This window comes from Squalius cephalus (genome assembly GCF_949319135.1).
Source record: "Squalius cephalus genome assembly, chromosome: 8".
Lineage (NCBI taxonomy): Eukaryota > Metazoa > Chordata > Actinopteri > Cypriniformes > Leuciscidae > Squalius > Squalius cephalus.
This window is the reverse complement of record NC_137129.1, coordinates 47,436,013-47,456,260: the sequence shown is the minus strand read 5'-3', so window position 1 is coordinate 47,456,260 and position 20,248 is coordinate 47,436,013. Positions and strand designations below refer to the sequence as shown.

The following is a 20,248-nucleotide window of genomic DNA, read 5'->3' as shown; positions in this document are numbered from 1 at the left end:
TCTGTGAGGCAAGTAGCTTATACGCTGAGTTTCGGTTCATTTATGAGACGAGCTCCAGTTCACGTGCCGGCGCCTCCGTGTCCTGATTATATTGTCTGCTATATTTACTTCTTATTTATTAAATAAGTAGACATTTCAAGCTTTCTATAGATATATGTCTCAGGTCTGTGAGGCAAGTAGCTTATACGCTGAGTTTCGGTTCATTTATGAGACGAGCTCCAGTTCACGTGCCGGCGCCTCCGTGTCCTGATTATATTGTCTGCTATATTTACTTCTTATTTATTAAATCCAGGCAATTGGTTGATTAAACATTGATTAAAATTAAGATACAATTAATACAAAACGAAATTCACTTTAAAGAAAGGCTTTCTACAAAAACAAACTTAATGAAGTGGTAAAAAAAATCATGTCTGGCCACTCCATTTGTCTCCCGATATGTTGCACATCTTATGATCTTACTCATGCTTTTCACTTTTCATATAATCAACATAGATTAAATTAAAAAAATATATATTTTATTTAAACATAAATATGAAACTAAATCGTTTTCTTTACTGACTAGGCTACAACACATAGGCCTATTAGCCTACAGTACAGAGAAATTGAATGTCGGAGTGGGATCTGAACGAACACCGTCTAACCAGTGAGCATGTGGGGGGGAGGTACGATTTTCAAACAATCATCGAATATTATCCTTAATCAATATTATTATTATCCTGTCAATCCTTAATATTTAGGGCCCTATCTTGCATCCAGCGCAAGTGACTTTGTACACCGACGCATGTATCATTCCTATTTTGCACCCGCGCACAGCAGACTTTTCCCTCCACAGACGCACGTCGGTAAATTAGGAAATTAACTTGCGCTCCCGGGGGCGGTTCAGCGAAAAGAGGAGGCGTGTTCTGGCGGAAACGTTCCCTGGTGCTATTTTGCAGGTTTAGAAAACAATTCCGCATTGCGCATGTTATTCATATGCTATTTTAAGGGCGCATGCTTGGCCATAATCAATGTAGCGTGTGCACAACGCGCATGCACTTTGATTCTCTCATCTACACAGAAGCAGCAGTTTCCAGTTTTGCAAATCATACATTATTACAATAGATAGATAGATAGTTTATTATAAAAGCATAGATAGATAGATAGTTTATTATAAAAGCATAAATCTAGCTTACACATTTACCCAAATTATCATACGCCTGTTTAACCGAAGCTAATTTGGGTGTGTTTCTCCATCCCCAATGTCACTTCTCTGTGTTTTACGGCCCTGACGAGAACTTCGGTCTCCTCGGCTGTGAACCGCTCCTGGCGCGCGTCTGGCAAATCCGCCGTTATAATAGCAATCCGCCATGGAACAAGCGCGCCTGCTCTTAAAGGGAATGTGAGATGTCACTCTGATTGGTTTATTTCACGTTACACCCAAACCACACCTATGAGTAATGAAGCTACTTCAGGCCAACCCATTTTAGATTTGCGTCGGGCGCAAGAGTAATTTATCCCGCCGGTATAATAGCAACAGCGCCCGAGACCCGCACACAAAGTTACTTGCGTTTCGCACTTGATACTTGCGTTTCAGATCGTTAAAATAGGGCCCTTAGTGTTTTAAATGCCTGTTTGAGGTCTCTGTGACAGTTTTAAAGGAGTCTTGTAGTGCCGCTTTCAGAACGCTCACGTGCGTCTTTCTTTCTTTCTTTCCTTTATTTATATAGCACAAGTAAACACAACAGAAGTTGACCACTGTGCTTCACATAACATAAATCCAAGAAGATTGAAGAATAAAAATATCATTCAGACTGCAGAGAAAAAAAAATAACATAGATAAATTTAAATTTAGAGAAATGCACGCTCCAAAAGATACACCTTTAATTTGAGTTTAAACTCATATAAAGAGGATAGCGATCTCAAGGAGACAGGGAGGCTATTCCACAGTCTAGGACCGACAACAGCGAAAGCACTGTCCCCTCTTGACTTTAAGCGTGAGTGTGGCTGGGACAGATTATAGTTACTCGTGGACCTTAGACACCTCCCAGGTACATTAACATTTACAAGTTCAGACAAGTATGAAGGTGCAAAACCGTTTAAAGATTTAAAAACAAACATCAGTATTTTCATGTGAACTCTGTAATGCACCGGCAGCCAGTTAAGAGATATTAAAATTGGATTGATATGTTCATGTTTCAAGGAATTAGAATAATCCAGACGGGATAGAACGAAAGCATGTATAACTTTTTCAAGCTCTATCGGTGATAGGAAATGCTTTACTCTAGATAATAGCTTCAAGTGAAAGAAACTTGATTTAACCACTACATGTGTTTATGTTTCTCTAGTTTTAAGGAGGAATCCAAAACCACTCCCAGACTCCTGACTGTAGGTTTAATATCACAGTACAGGTCTGCAGTATTAAAAGTATTTTTTCCATCTCCTAAAGAGGGGCTAAACACAATAGCCTCTGTTTTACTTGCGTTTAAATGTAAAAAATTTAAGGACATCCAGGATTTTATGTCATTTAGGCACGCAGATAGGGTTTCAAGGCCCTTTGTGTCAGTGCGCTTAAAAGGCAGATAGATTTGAGTATCATCTGCATATAAGTGGAAAGACACTCCGTGTTTCCTAAAAATTTATCCCAATGGCAGCATATACAATGAAAACAAAGTAGGAGCCAGAATGGAGCCTTGTGGTATGCCAATGGTAAGAGGAGCTACGGACGAAACAGAATCTCCAATACCAACTGAAAAGGTTCTGTTTGTAAGATAGGACTTAAACCAGCTAAGAGCATTTCCTCGGATGCCCAACATTGCGTAACATTGTTTCTTCAATGTTTGGTAGTTCAGGTTGGTAGCCTAGTATTACTTTTGGTTTGCGCAGTGTAATTAACAGAATTACTAAAAAATATTTTGCCACCTAAAAGTTAAAGATTTTTTGTGTCATGTCTGTAACGCATGTGTATTTCCCTCATATTAAATATAAAACGCATGTGTAGACTGATATTTTTCTAATGTCTGGACTCCTTTATTAAGGGAGTATGGATATATAAACAGATGTTTCAATATATTGGTATTAAATGCATTTTCTGAGAATTTATATTTCAAGGTTTGACTGCAAATGTCACGTCCATAACGCTGGAATTGCCCAATAGTCATTTAAAGCTGTGGTAGCATTGGATCTGGACGGGAACGATAACTCTGGGAGTAGAAAGGGGTGTGTCGCGATTCTGCCTTCTCACACGAGGTTCGTGGATCTGAGTGTCGCGATTTTGGTTTCATATCGCATATCGTTACAGCCCTAATAGTCATAGATGACGCCACAGGTTATTATTTAAAAGAAAGAACGTAGCCTACGTTTGTATGTAGGCCTAGGCAATTTATATTCACAATACTCACTAAAATATAATACATTTTATTTTATTGCATTTGTATTAGTTGTTTGAAGAGTAAAAAAAAAAAAAAAATCGGTCGGTCTTAACGCAAGTTTACAACCGGCAAGTTGGTCGGACCAAAAAGAAAAAATAATAACTGGGTCCGGTCTAAATTGACAGGGTCGGTCGGGTTACGGCAAACAAGAATATTTTTAAGGATGGCCTCAGTGATTGACTTACAGTGGCTCTGATGATGATGATGAACCAGCTCACACACTCGTCACTGAAGCTCACACACTCTCCACTGAAGCTCACACACTCCTCACTGAAGCTCACACACTCTTCACTGAAGCTCACACACTCCTCACTGAAGCTCACACACTCCCCACTGAAGCTCACACACTCCCCACTGAAGCTCACACACTCCTCACACACTCCTCACTGAAGCTCACACACTCCTCACTGAAGCTCACACACTCCTCACTGAAGCTCACACACTCTTCACTGAAGCTCACACACTCCTCACTGAAGCTCACACACTCCCCACTGAAGCTCACACACTCCCCACTGAAGCTCACACACTCCTCACACACTCCTCACTGAAGCTCACACACTCGTCACTGAAGCTCACACACTCTCCACTGAAGCTCACACACTCCTCACTGAAGCTCACACACTCTTCACTGAAGCTCACACACTCCTCACTGAAGCTCACACACTCCCCACTGAAGCTCACACACTCCCCACTGAAGCTCACACACTCCTCACACACTCCTCACTGAAGCTCACACACTCCTCACTGAAGCTCACACACTCCTCACTGAAGCTCACACACTCGTCACTGAAGCTCAAACACTCTTCACTGAAGCTCACACACTCTTCACTGAAGCTCACACACTCCTCACTGAAGCTCACACACTCTTCACTGAAGCTCACACACTCCTCACTGAAGCTCACACACTCCCCACTGAAGCTCACACACTCCCCACTGAAGCTCACACACTCCCCCACTGAAGCTCACACACTCCTCACACACTCCTCACTGAAGCTCACACACTCCCCACTGAAGCTCACACACTCCTCACTGAAGCTCACACACTCCTCACTGAAGCTCACACACTCCTCACACACTCCTCACTGAAGCTCACACACTCCCCACTGAAGCTTACACACTCCCCACTGAAGCTCACACACTCCTCACTGAAGCTCACACACTCCTCACTGAAGCTCAAACACTCTTCACTGAAGCTCACACACTCTTCACTGAAGCTCACACACTCCCCACTGAAGCTCACACACTCCTCATTGAAGCTCACACACTCCTCACTGAAGCTCACTGAAGCTCACTGAAACTCACACACTCCTCACTGAAGCTCACACACTCCCCACTGAAGCTCACACACTCTTCACTGAAGCTCACACACTCCCCACTGAAGCTCACTGAAGCTCAAACACTCTTCACTGAAGCTCACACACTCTTCACTGAAGCTCACACACTCCCCACTGAAACTCACACACTCCTCACTGAAGCTCACACACTCCCCACTGAAGCTCACACACTCCTCACTGAAGCTCACACACTCTTCACTGAAGCTCACACACTCCCCACTGAAGCTCACACACTCCCCACTGAAGCTCACACACTCGTCACTGAAGCTCACACACTCTTCACTGAAGCTCACACACTCCCCACTGAAGCTCACACACTCCTCACTGAAGCTCACACACTCCTCACTGAAGCTCACACACTCCTCACTGAAGCTCACACACTCTCCACTGAAGCTCACACACTCCTCACTGAAGCTCACACACTCCTCACTGAAGCTCACACACTCTTCACTGAAGCTCACACACTCCTCACTGAAGCTCACACACTCTTCACTGAAGCTCACACACTCTTCACTGAAGCTCACACACTCTTCACTGAAGCTCACACACTCCCCACTGAAGCTCACACACTCCTCACTGAAGCTCACACACTCCTCACTGAAGCTCACTGAAGCTCACACACTCCTCACTGAAGCTCACACACTCCTCACTCACACACTCCTCACTGAAGCTCACACACTCCTTACTGAAGCTCACTGAAGCTCACACACTCTTCACTGAAGCTCACACACTCCCCACTGAAGCTCGCTCACACACTCCTCACTGAAGCTCACACACTCCCCACTGAAGCTCACACACTCCCCACTGAAGCTCACACACTCCCCAATGAAGCTCACACACTCCTCACTGAAGCTCACACACTCCCCACTGAAGCTTACACACTCCCCACTGAAGCTCACACACTCCTCACTGAAGCTCACACACTCGTCACTGAAGCTCAAACACTCTTCACTGAAGCTCACACACTCTTCACTGAAGCTCACACACTCCCCACTGAAGCTCACACACTCCTCATTGAAGCTCACACACTCCTCACTGATGCTCACTGAAGCTCACTGAAACTCACACACTCCTCACTGAAGCTCACACACTCCCCACTGAAGCTCACACACTCTTCACTGAAGCTCACACACTCCCCACTGAAGCTCACACACTCTTCACTGAAGCTCACACACTCCCCACTGAAGCTCACTGAAGCTCAAACACTCTTCACTGAAGCTCACACACTCTTCACTGAAGCTCACACACTCCCCACTGAAACTCACACACTCCTCACTGAAGCTCACACACTCCCCACTGAAGCTCACACACTCCTCACTGAAGCTCACACACTCCTCACTGAAGCTCACACACTCCTCACTGAAGCTCACACACTCCTCACTGAAGCTCACACACTCCTCACTGAAGCTCACACACTCCTCACTGAAGCTCACACACTCCCCACTGAAGCTCACACACTCCTCACTGAAGCTCACACACTCCTCACTGAAGCTCACACACTCCTCACTGAAGCTCACACACTCCTCACTGAAGCTCACACACTCCCCACTGAAGCTCACACACTCCTCACTGAAGCTCACACACTCCCCACTGAAGCTCACACACTCCTCACTGAAGCTCACACACTCTTCACTGAAGCTCACACACTCCCCACTGAAGCTCACACACTCCCCACTGAAGCTCACACACTCGTCACTGAAGCTCACACACTCTTCACTGAAGCTCACACACTCCCCACTGAAGCTCACACACTCCTCACTGAAGCTCACACACTCCTCACTGAAGCTCACACACTCCTCACTGAAGCTCACACTCTCTTCACTGAAGCTCACACACTCTTCACTGAAGCTCACACACTCCTCACTGAAGCTCACACACTCTTCACTGAAGCTCACACACTCTTCACTGAAGCTCACACACTCTTCACTGAAGCTCACACACTCCCCACTGAAGCTCACACACTCCTCACTGAAGCTCACATACTCCTCACTGAAGCTCACTGAAGCTCACACACTCCTCACTGAAGCTCACACACTCCTCACTGAAGCTCACACACTCCTCACTGAAGCTCACTGAAGCTCACACACTCTTCACTGAAGCTCACACACTCCCCACTGAAGCTCACACACTCCTCACTGAAGCTCACACACTCCCCACTGAAGCTCACACACTCCTCACAGAAGCTCACTGAAGCTCACACACTCCCCACTGAAGCTCACACACTCCTCACTGAAGCTCACACACTCCTCACTGAAGCTCACACACTCTTCACTGAAGCTCACACACTCCTCACTGAAGCTCACACACTCCCCACTGAAGCTCACACACTCCCCACTGAAGCTCACACACTCCCCACTGAAGCTCACACACTCCTCACTGAAGCTCACACACTCTCCACTGAAGCTCACACACTCCTCACACACTCCTCACTGAAGCTCACACACTCCTCACTGAAGCTCACACACTCCTCACTGAAGCTCACTGAAGCTCACACACTCCTCACTGAAGCTCACACACTCCTCACTGAAGTTCACACACTGAAGCTCACACACTCCTCACTGAAGCTCACACACTCCCCACTGAAGCTTACACACTCCTCACTGAAGCTCACTGAAGCTCACACACTCCTCACTGAAGCTCACACACTCCTCATTGAAGCTCACACACTCCTCACTGAAGCTCACTGAAGCTCACACACTCTTCACTGAAGCTCACACACTCCCCACTGAAGCTCACACACTCCTCACTGAAGCTCACACACTCCTCACTGAAGCTCACACACTCTTCACTGAAGCTGACACACTCCTCACTGAAGCTCACACACTCCCCACTGAAGCTCACACACTCCCTCACTGAAGCTCTCACACTCCCCACTGAAGCTCACACACTCCCCACTGAAGCTCACACACTCTTCACTGAAGCTCACTGAAGCTCACACACTCCCTCACTGAAGCTCACACACTCCTCACTGAAGCTCACTGAAGCTCACACACTCCTCACTGAAGCTCACACACTCCTCACTGAAGCTCACACACTCCTCACTGAAGCTCACTGAAGCTCAAACACTCCTCACTGAAGCTCACACACTCCTCACTGAAGCTCACACACTCCTCACTGAAGCTCACACACTCCCCACTGAAGCTCACACACTCCTCTCTGAAGCTCACACACTCCTCACTGAAGCTCACACACTCCCCACTGAAGCTCACACACTCCCTCACTGAAGCTCACACACTCCCCACTGAAGCTCACACACTCTTCACTGAAGCTCACACACTCCCCACTGAAGCTCACACACTCCTCTCTGAAGCTCACACACTACTCCTCACTGAAGCTCACACACTCCTCACTGAAGCTCACTGAAGCTCACACACTCCTCACTGAAGCTCACACACTCCTCACTGAAGTTCACACACTGAAGCTCACACACTCCTCACTGAAGCTCACACACTCCCCACTGAAGCTCACACACTCCTCACTGAAGCTCACTGAAGCTCACACACTCCTCACTGAAGCTCACACACTCCTCACTGAAGCTCACACACTCCTCACTGAAGCTCACTGAAGCTCACACACTCCTCACTGAAGCTCACACACTCCCCACTGAAGCTCACACACTCCCTCACTGAAGCTCTCACACTCCCCACTGAAGCTCACACACTCCCTCACTGAAGCTCACACACTCCTCACTGAAGCTCACACACTCCTCACTGAAGCTCACACACTCCCCACTGAAGCTCACACACTCCTCTCTGAAGCTCACACACTCCTCACTGAAGCTCACACACTCCCCACTGAAGCTCACACACTCCCTCACTGAAGCTCACACACTCCCCACTGAAGCTCACACACTCCTCACTGAAGCTCACACACTCCCCACTGAAGCTCACACACTCCTCACACACTCCTCACTGAAGCTCACACACTCCTCACTGAAGCTCACACACTCCTCACTGAAGCTCACTGAAGCTCACACACTCCTCACTGAAGCTCACACACTCCTCACTGAAGTTCACACACTGAATCTCACACACTCCTCACTGAAGCTCACACACTCCCCACTGAAGCTTACACACTCCTCACTGAAGCTCACTGAAGCTCACACACTCCTCACTGAAGCTCACACACTCCTCACTGAAGCTCACACACTCCTCACTGAAGCTCACTGAAGCTCACACACTCTTCACTGAAGCTCACACACTCCCCACTGAAGCTCACACACTCCTCACTGAAGCTCACACACTCCTCACTGAAGCTCACACACTCTTCACTGAAGCTCACACACTCCTCACTGAAGCTCACACACTCCCCACTGAAGCTCACACACTCCCCACTGAAGCTCACACACTCCCCACTGAAGCTCACACACTCCCCACTGAAGCTCACACACTCCCTCACTGAAGCTCTCACACTCCCCACTGAAGCTCACACACTCCCCACTGAAGCTCACACACTCTTCACTGAAGCTCACTGAAGCTCACACACTCCCTCACTGAAGCTCACACACTCCTCACTGAAGCTCACTGAAGCTCACACACTCCTCACTGAAGCTCACACACTCCTCACTGAAGCTCACACACTCCTCACTGAAGCTCACTGAAGCTCACACACTCCTCACTGAAGCTCACACACTCCTCACTGAAGCTCACACACTCCTCACTGAAGCTCACACACTCCCCACTGAAGCTCACACACTCCTCTCTGAAGCTCACACACTCCTCACTGAAGCTCACACACTCCCCACTGAAGCTCACACACTCCCTCACTGAAGCTCACACACTCCCCACTGAAGCTCACACACTCTTCACTGAAGCTCACACACTCCCCACTGAAGCTCACACACTCCTCTCTGAAGCTCACACACTACTCCTCACTGAAGCTCACACACTCCTCACTGAAGCTCACTGAAGCTCACACACTCCTCACTGAAGCTCACACACTCCTCACTGAAGTTCACACACTGAAGCTCACACACTCCTCACTGAAGCTCACACACTCCCCACTGAAGCTCACACACTCCTCACTGAAGCTCACTGAAGCTCACACACTCCTCACTGAAGCTCACACACTCCTCACTGAAGCTCACACACTCCTCACTGAAGCTCACTGAAGCTCACACACTCTTCACTGAAGCTCACACACTCCCCACTGAAGCTCACACACTCCTCACTGAAGCTCACACACTCCTCACTGAAGCTCACACACTCTTCACTGAAGCTCACACACTCCTCACTGAAGCTCACACACTCCCCACTGAAGCTCACACACTCCCCACTGAAGCTCACACACTCCCCACTGAAGCTCACACACTCCCTCACTGAAGCTCTCACACTCCCCACTGAAGCTCACACACTCCTCACTGAAGCTCACTGAAGCTCACACACTCCTCACTGAAGCTCACACACTCCTCACTGAAGCTCACACACTCCTCACTGAAGCTCACTGAAGCTCACACACTCTTCACTGAAGCTCACACACTCCCCACTGAAGCTCACACACTCCTCACTGAAGCTCACACACTCCTCACTGAAGCTCACACACTCTTCACTGAAGCTCACACACTCCTCACTGAAGCTCACACACTCCCCACTGAAGCTCACACACTCCCCACTGAAGCTCACACACTCCCCACTGAAGCTCACACACTCCCTCACTGAAGCTCTCACACTCCCCACTGAAGCTCACACACTCCTCACTGAAGCTCTCACACTCCTCACTGAAGCTCACACACTCCTCACTGAAGCTCACTGAAGCTCACACACTCCCTCACTGAAGCTCACACACTCCCTCACTGAAGCTCTCACACTCCCCACTGAAGCTCACACACTCCCTCACTGAAGCTCACACACTCCTCACTGAAGCTCACTGAAGCTCACACACTCCTCACTGAAGCTCACACACTCCTCACTGAAGCTCACACACTCCTCACTGAAGCTCACACACTCCCCACTGAAGCTCACACACTCCCCACTGAAGCTCACACACTCCCCACTGAAGCTCACACACTCCTCTCTGAAGCTCACACACTACTCCTCACTGAAGCTCACACACTCCTCACTGAAGCTCACACACTCCCTCACTGTAGCTCACACACTCCTCACTGAAGCTCACACACTCCCCACTGAAGCTCACACACTCCTCACTGAAGCTCACACACTCCCCACTGAAGCTCACACACTCCCCACTGAAGCTCACACACTCCCCACTGAAGCTCAAACACTCTTCACTGAAGCTCACACACTCTTCACTGAAGCTCACACACTCCTCACTGAAGCTCACACACTCTTCACTGAAGCTCACACACTCCTCACTGAAGCTCACACACTCCCCACTGAAGCTCACACACTCCCTCACTGAAGCTCACACACTCCCCACTGAAGCTCACACACTCCCCACTGAAGCTCACACACTCCTCTCTGAAGCTCACACACTACTCCTCACTGAAGCTCACACACTCCTCACTGAAGCTCACACACTCCCTCACTGTAGCTCACACACTCCTCACTGAAGCTCACACACTCCCCACTGAAGCTCACACACTCCTCACTGAAGCTCACACACTCCCCACTGAAGCTCACACACTCCCCACTGAAGCTCACACACTCCCCACTGAAGCTCAAACACTCTTCACTGAAGCTCACACACTCCTCACTGAAGCTCACACACTCCTCAAATTTTCAAACCACATTCAGAGAACATCGGCCTCTTCTGGCAAAATCAAACAATTGCCTCAAACCCATTTTATCTGCTCATAATCAAACTGTCATACACACAGCGAGTCAATATTTTAGACACTACAGATCATCCGTTAGACACTACATAAAAAAATGGAGAACACAGAACCCAAAGCTTGCAGTTACAGAAAAAAGTATATTGTAACAAAGTAAACAAATTTAGCAATTATGTAAAAAAGTATAGTGTAATTACAACTTACAGTAGGAAGGTGAATACATTGTATACTGTATGCCCTGCAAGTGTAGTGTTGTACTGGATATTTAATAGTATTGAATGTCTGTATACTTGCACTTGCATACTGTGAAAATACAGTGACCCAACTGCAAAAGCCAAAAAGGTTACAGTAAAATACTCTAAATGAAGAGCATGTTACAGTCACTCAGAAGAGTTGTGCAGCTGCAGGATCACGTCAGTGACAGAGATTCTGCTTCATCATGTCTTCTTCATGTTGATCCGGCCGGAGGAGTTTCTCCTCATCTCAGAGTCTCTGCAGGAGAAGAGGAAAACCCTGAAGCAGATCCAGCCTGGACAACACTATACACACTCTTCCTCATCCTCCTCTTCATCGTTCACCTCCTCTTACACACACACTCTTCCTCATCCTCCTCTTCCTCGTTCACCTCCTCTTACACACACACTCTTCCTCATCCTCCTCTTCCTCATTCACCTCCTCTTACACACACACTCTTCCTCATCCTCCTCTTCCTCGTTCACCTCCTCTTACACACACACACACTCTTCCTCATCCTCTTACACACACACTCTTCCTCATCCTCCTCTTCCTCGTTCACCTCCTCTTACACACACACTCTTCCTCATCCTCCTCTTCCTCGTTCACCTCCTCTTACACACACACTCTTCCTCATCCTCCTCTTCCTCGTTCACCTCCTCTTACACACACACTCTTCCTCATCCTCCTCTTACACACACACTTCCTCATCCTCCTCTTACACACGCACTCTTCCTCCTTATACACCTGCTCTTCCTCATCCTCCTCTTCCTCGTTCACCTCCTCTTACACACACGCTCTTCCTCCTCTTATACACCTGCTCTTCCTCATCCTCCTCATCCTCGTTCACCTCCTCTTACACGCTCTTCCTCCTTATACACCTGCTCTTCCTCATCCTCCTCTTCCTCGTTCACCTCCTCTTACACACACGCTCTTCCTCCTTATACACCTGCTCTTCCTCATCCTCCTCATCCTCGTTAACCTCCTCTTACACACATGCTCTTCCTCCTTATACACCTGCTCTTCCTCATCCTCCTCATCCTCGTTCACCTCCTCTTACACACACACTCTTCCTCCTTATACATCTGCTCTTCCTCATCCTCCTCTTCCTCGTTCACCTCCTCTTACACACACACTCTTCCTCCTTATACACCTGCTCTTCCTCGTCCTCATCCTCATTCACCTCCTCTTACACACACGCTCTTCCTCCTTATACATCTTCACCTCCTCTTACACACACACTCTTCCTTCTTATACACCTGCTCTTCTTCATCCTCCTCTTCCTCGTTCACCTCCTCTTACACACACACTCTTCCTCCTTATACAGCTGCTCTTCCTCATCCTCCTCTTCCTCGTTCACCTCCTCTTACACACACACTCTTCCTCCTTATACACCTGCTCTTCCTCATCCTCCTCTTCCTCGTTCACCTCCTCTTACACACACGCTCTTCCTCCTTATACACCTGCTCTGCCTCGTCCTCATCCTCGTTCACCTCCTCTTACACACACACTCTTCCTCCTTATACACCTGCTCTTCCTCGTCCTCATCCTCGTTCACCTCCTCTTACACACACGCTCTTCCTCCTTATACACCTGCTCTTCCTCATCCTCCTCTTCCTCTTACACACACGCTCTTCCTCCTTATACACCTGCTCTTCCTCATCCTCCTCATCCTCGTTAACCTCCTCTTACACACATGCTCTTCCTCCTTATACACCTGCTCTGCCTCGTCCTCATCCTCGTTCACCTCCTCTTACACACACGCTCTTCCTCCTTATACACCTGCTCTGCCTCGTCCTCATCCTCGTTCACCTCCTCTTACACACACGCTCTTCCTCCTTATACACCTGCTCTGCCTCGTCCTCATCCTCGTTCACCTCCTCTTACACACACACTCTTCCTCCTTATACACCTGCTCTTCATCCTCCTCTTCCTCGTTCACCTCCTCTTACACACACACTCTTCCTCCTTATACATCTGCTCTTCCTCGTTCTCATCCTCTTCCTCCCTGTTCACCTCCTCTTACACACACGCTCTTCCTCCTTATACACCTGCTCTGCCTCGTCCTCATCCTCGTTCACCTCCTCTTACGCACACACTCGTCCTCCTTATACACCTGCTCTTCCTCATCCTCCTCTTCCTCGTTCACCTCCTCTTACACACACACTCTTCCTCCTTATACACCTGCTCTTCTTCATCCTCCTCTTCCTCGTTCACCTCCTCTTACACACACGCTCTTCCTCCTTATACATCTGCTCTTCCTCGTTCTCATCCTCTTCCTCCCTGTTCACCTCCTCTTACACACATGCTCGTCCTCCTTATACACTTGCTCTTCCTCATCCTCCTCATCCTCGTTCACCTCCTCTTACACACACACTCTTCCTCCTTATTCACCTGCTCTTCCTCGTTCTCATCCTCATTCACCTCCTCTTACACACACGCTCTTCCTCCTTATACACCTGCTCTTCCTCGTTCTCATCCTCTTCCTCCCTGTTCACCTCCTCTTACACACACACTCTTCCTCCTCTTACACACACTCTTCCTCCTCTTACACACACTATCCATTGTTGGTATCAACATTCAGTGCAACATTTTGAGTCAGTTTTGGGACTGTGAACTGACTTGTATTATGTACAGTTGGTTTGACCACATAATTAGAAATAAGTGTAAACAATTTTGAGTCGTGTGTAAACGATGACAACTGTTGCAGTTGTGTTTAACTTTTGCCTGCCTGTTTTTAACATTTTGAAACTGCGAAATGTGTTTTAGTGAGTGAAAATGTGTTTAGAGTTTTGAAGAAAGAGTGCATGAGATTTGCAAACAGTGAACTACCTGAACTTGTTAATGTTTTACAGAAAGAGTGATTTATTTGACCAATTGGTTTAGGCTGTTGAGAATTTGGTTCAGAGAATGGGGTTTAGTGTTTTAGCATTTCAGAAAAACTGTAAATATGAACATGCGTGTGTGAAGCGTAACTCGGTGTTCAATCAGACGCGAGCAGCTCATGATCCGCCGCCGAGAGTGAGTGTGTGTGTGTGTGTGTGTGTGTGTGTGGGTAACCCTAACTCTCCATCTGCATCTACTCTGAGTTTGAGTCGCTTTAACAAACATCTTCACAAACACGGTGCGGTTTTCTGCTAAAATAAAAGCTTGATGGTTTAATCTTTGAAAATTAAGAAATTAAGACAGCCATGAATATTAGGATTGTAGTTTTACAGTTGTAATATAAAGTTGTTTTTTTTTCTTAAATACTTTTATTTTACAGTAAAATATTACAAAGGTAATATTTCTTATTTTTAGTACTATATATATTTTTAGTAGTAGTCATAATTATTATTTTTACTTTATAACCATATTGATATATAATCACAAAATGCTGACCAGTTGTGCAGCCCTACTAACGGTCACTATGCTCGTATTTGTGCATAGAACCTGGACTTTTTTTTTACTTATAAGAAATTATTTTTATATTTAAAAAAATATTACACAGAAATTGAATAACACTCAGTTACTGTAGTATCGACTGTACATCTGGAAAATATTCACAGGGCTTCACTTTTTCCACATTTTGTTATGTTACAGTCTTATTCCTAAATGGATTCAATTCATTATATTCCTCAAAATACTCAAGTCTCTTTGAGTATGATGCTACAAGCTTGGCACACCTATTTTTGGGGCAGTTTTTCTTTGCAGAACCTCTCGAGTTCCATCAGATTGGTTGGGGAGCGTCGGTGCACAGCCATCTTCAGATCTCTCCAGAGATGTTCAATCGGGTTCAAGTCTGGGCTCTGGTGGGCCACTCAAGGACATTCCCAGAGTTGTCCCGTAGCCACTCCTTTGTTATCTTGGCTGTGTGCTTAGGGTCGTTTGTTATCTTGGCTGTGTGCTGAGGGTCGTTTGTTATCTTGACTGTGTGCTGAGGGTCGTTGTCCTGTTGGAAGATGAACCGTTGCCCCAGTCTGAGGTCCAGAGCTCTGGAGCAGGTGTTCATCAGGGATGTCTTTGTACATATATCTTTACCTCGATCCTGACGAGTCTCCCAGTTCCTCATATTTCCCTCGATCCAGACGAGTCTCCCAGTTCCTCATCTTTCCCTCGATCCTGACTAGTCTCCCAGTCCCTCATCTTTCCCTCGATCTTGACTAGTCTCCCAGTTCCTCATCTTTCCCTCGATCCTGATGAGTCTCCCAGTTCCTCATATTTCCCTCGATCCTGACGAGTCTCCCAGGTCCTCATCTTTCCCTCAATCCTGACTAGTCTCCCAGTCCCTCATCTTTCCCTCGATCTTGACTAGTCTCCCAGTTCCTCATCTTTCCCTCTATCCTGACGAGTCTCCCAGTTCCTCATCTTTCCCTCGATCCTGACGAGTCTCCCAGTTCCTCATCTTTCCCTTGATCCTGACGAGTCTCCCAGTTCCTCATATTTCCCTCAATCCTGACTAGTCTCTCAGTGCCTGGCCTGATTGGTGGAGAGCTGCAGAGATGGTTGTTCTTCTGGAAGGTTCTCCTCTCTCCACAGAGAAACACTGGAGCTTTGTCAGAGGGACCATCGGGTTCTGGGTCTCCTCCCTGACTAAGGCCCTTCTACCCAGATCGCTCAGCTCTAGGAAGAGTCCTGGTGGTTCCACACTACTTCCATTTACAGATGATGGAGGCCACTGTGCGCATTGGGACCTTCAACGCTGCAGAAATGTTTCTGTACCCTTCCCCAGATCTGGGCCTTGATACAATCCTGTCTCGGAGGTCTACAGACAATTCCTTGGACATCATGGCTTGGTTTGTGCTCTGACAGGCACTGTTAACTGTGGGACCTTATATAGACAGGTGTGTGCCTTTCCAAATCATGTCCAATCAACTGAGTTTACCACAGGTGGACTCCAATCCAGTTGTAGAAACATCTCAAGGATGATCAGTGTAAATAGGATGCACTTGAGCTCAATTTTGAGTGTCATGGCAAAGGCTGTGAATACTTATGGACATGTGATTTTTTTTCGTTTTTATTTTTAAGAAATTTGCAAAGATTTAAAATCTTTCAAAAAATGTGTGGCATTTGAGATCAGAGAACGCTGCTCTGCTGTAGATCTACCCTGCGTTTCCTGTCGGATCTCCATCAATCCCATCAGCTATCAGGGTTTAGCTGACATCACATCATCAGAGTCACACAGCGAAGAAGGTCAAAGCTCCTTCATTCAAATGTCTTCTTTCTTCTCGTGATATGTGATTTGACCTACAGTAAGTGTGTTTCCTTCAGGTCCTGTATCACCTGTTCGAGGAGTTTGCGCACGTGGGCGAGGTGACGGCGCTCGACGTCTTTCTGGGTGTTGTGTGTTTCTTTGTGGTGTCGCTGGGCGGAGTGATGGTGGGCGGCGTGTACGGAGTTCTGGCGGCCTTCACCTCACGCTTCACGGCGCACACACGTGTGATCGAGCCGCTCTTCGTCTTCCTCTACAGTTACATGGCGTATCTGTCCGCCGAGGTCTTCCACCTGTCTGGCATCATGGCGTGAGTCTGGCATTCCCACTGCTAATGAGCCCAGAGTCTGTGTTTGTGTCTCACACTGGGGTTTCTGTGCGGTTCTCAGGCTCATCGCGTGTGGCGTGGTGATGCGGCCCTACGTGGAGGCCAACATTTCCCACAAATCCTACACCACCATCAAGTACTTCCTGAAGATGTGGAGCAGCGTGAGCGAGACTCTGATCTTCATCTTCTTGGGCGTGTCGACGGTGGCCGGGCCGCACGCCTGGAACTGGACGTTTGTCACCATCACCATCGTCCTCTGTCTGCTGTCCAGGGTTCTGGGTGAGCGTCTCCTCATGCTACGCTAGTTAGAGTTTATCAGGAACATCCAATGGGTCTAATCAGACATCTTTATTGAGCAGTAAATCATCATATTAGAGTGATTTCTGAAGGATCATGTGACACTGAAGACTGGAGTAATGATGCTGAAAATTCAGCTCTGATCACAGGAATAAATTACACACACTATTACTAAATATTCACATAGAAAACAGCTGATTTACATTGGAATAATATTTCACAGTTTTTACTGTATTTATGATCAAATAAATGCAGCCTTGGTGAGCAGAAGAAACTCTTTCAGAAACATATATATTTTTTTAATTATTCCAAACTGAGTTTTGTGTGCAGGTGTGATCGGTTTAACGTACATCATTAATAAGTACCGCATGGTGAAGCTGAGTGGCAAGGATCAGTTCATTGTGGCGTACGGGGGCTTGAGGGGCGCGATCGCCTTCTCGCTGGCATTCCTGCTGTCCAGTGACGACTTTCCCATGAAGGACATGTTTCTCACCGCCATCATCACCGTCATCTTCTTCACTGTGTTTGTGCAGGTGAGAGAATTGGACACTCAGTCCCTTTAGCTGAAGAAAATCCATCCAGTTGTAGGAAATACTGTAGCCGGTGGTTTCTGGCATATAGGCTTCTGTCACGTGATCACCATAGGTTGCCAATGTTTTTTAGGGAATGACGATTCGACCCCTTGTTGACCTTTTGGCCGTCAAGAAGGGAAAACAAAGTAAAAGTTCAATAAATGAGGAGATTCACACTCAGGTAGTGTACCTGATCTCAAAGACTGAGAAACACGTGATGTAGCCGAGAACTGCTCGGCTGGACGGTTAATGGAAAATTAAAATGTTAAATGCTCCTGTTTTGTGTCTCCTGCAGTTTCTGGAACTTTTGCTAACTGGAATAGACGGTGTGTGCGGACACTACGGACATCATCACTGGAGGGATAAGTGCGTTTCAGACCAGCATTGAAGGAAAACTCAGCTGAAATTGAAAATCCTGTCATGGTTTACTGTTTATCCTCATATTTTGAATCAGTCTTCACACTACTTTTCCATACTCTCCAAAAAATATCAAGAGTACCGATATCGAGTACCCGCTATTTGGTTTAATCTGCAAATGAGTTTTATGAACTGTGGAGGCCTTGATTCTCAGAAGCTTTGAACCGTGAATAACAACTTAAATTTGGTCTTTTGGTTTTCTTCTTTTGTACTCTTCAGAAACATAATGCCAAACATAGTGATGTACTGAAATTTCAGCAAAAGAAAACAATTATGCAAAAAATTATTGTTCAGTTTTGGTCAAAATAGTTTTGAAGACCAAAAACAGTGACACATTATTAGCGCTTATCTTATGTATTTAACTGTGTGCAGGAGACATGAGGGTGAGTAAATGATGCCAGGTGTTCACAGGCTTGACTCTTGTATTTCAGATCTTGTAAATATTCTAGTTTCTGATGCGTGTTCTTCTGCAGGCTGAATCGCTTTAATAAGCGTTACATCAAACGGTGTCTGATCACTGGAGAGCGATCGCAGGAACCGCAGCTCATCTCCTTCTACAATAAGATGGAGCTCAAACAGGCCATGATGCTGCTGGAGAGCAACAGTTCAGCCAGTCTGACCACTGCATCGGCCATACCGTGAGATTCCACACACTCCTCACACTGCACACGCTCCTCGCACATACTGCACACACTCACATCACACTCCTCACACTGCACACGCTCCTCACACTGCACACGCTCACATCACACTCCTCACACTGCACACTCTCACATCACACTCCTCACACTGCACACGCTCACATCACACTCCTCACACTGCACACGCTCACATCACACTCCTCACACTGCACACACTCACATCACACTCCTCACACTGCACACGCTCACATCACGCTCCTCACACTGCACACGCTCACATCACACTCCTCACACTGCACACTCTCACATCACACTCCTCACACTGCACACACTCACATCACGCTCCTCACACTGCACACACTCACATCACACTCCTCACACTGCACACGCTCCTCACACTGCACACTCTCACATCACACTCCTCACACTGCACACTCTCACATCACGCTCCTCACACTCCTCACACTGCACACGCTCACATCACACTCCTCACACTGCACACGCTCACATCACACTCCTCACACTGCACACGCTCCTCACACTGCACACTCTCACATCACACTCCTCACACTGCACACACTCACATCACACTCCTCACACTGCACACACTCCTCACACTGCACACGCTCACATCACGCTCCTCACACTGCACACTCTCACATCACACTCCTCACTGCACACGCTCACATCACACTCCTCACACTGCACACGCTCACATCACGCTCCTCACACTGCACGCTCACATCACGCTCCTCACACTGCACACTCTCACATCACACTCCTCACACTGCACACACTCCTCACACTGCACACGCTCACATCACGCTCCTCACACTGCACACACTCACATCACACTCCTCACACTGCACACTCTCACATCACGCTCCTCACACTGCACACGCTCACATCACGCTCCTCACACTGCACACACTCCTCACACTGCACACGCTCACATCACGCTCCTCACTGCACACACTCACATCACACTCCTCACACTGCACACTCTCACATCACGCTCCTCACACTGCACACGCTCACATCACGCTCCTCACACTGCACACACTCCTCACACTGCACACGCTCACATCACGCTCCTC

At 47.4% G+C, this 20,248-nt stretch overlaps 1 protein-coding gene across 1 annotated transcript in view; it reads left to right on the top strand.

Annotated features, from left to right (window-relative positions):
- slc9a1b (solute carrier family 9 member A1b) overlaps nucleotides 1–20,248 on the top strand; it is a 63,877-nt gene that overhangs the window by 16,159 nt on the left and 27,470 nt on the right. The window contains exons 3-8 of the mRNA XM_079877878.1: nucleotides 16,956–17,206; nucleotides 17,286–17,503; nucleotides 17,852–18,054; nucleotides 18,185–18,274; nucleotides 18,389–18,459; nucleotides 18,984–19,148. Coding sequence (XP_079734004.1) covers nucleotides 16,956–17,206; nucleotides 17,286–17,503; nucleotides 17,852–18,054; nucleotides 18,185–18,274; nucleotides 18,389–18,459; nucleotides 18,984–19,148 — 998 coding nt within the window. The remainder of the gene's footprint in view (nucleotides 1–16,955; nucleotides 17,207–17,285; nucleotides 17,504–17,851; nucleotides 18,055–18,184; nucleotides 18,275–18,388; nucleotides 18,460–18,983; nucleotides 19,149–20,248) is intronic.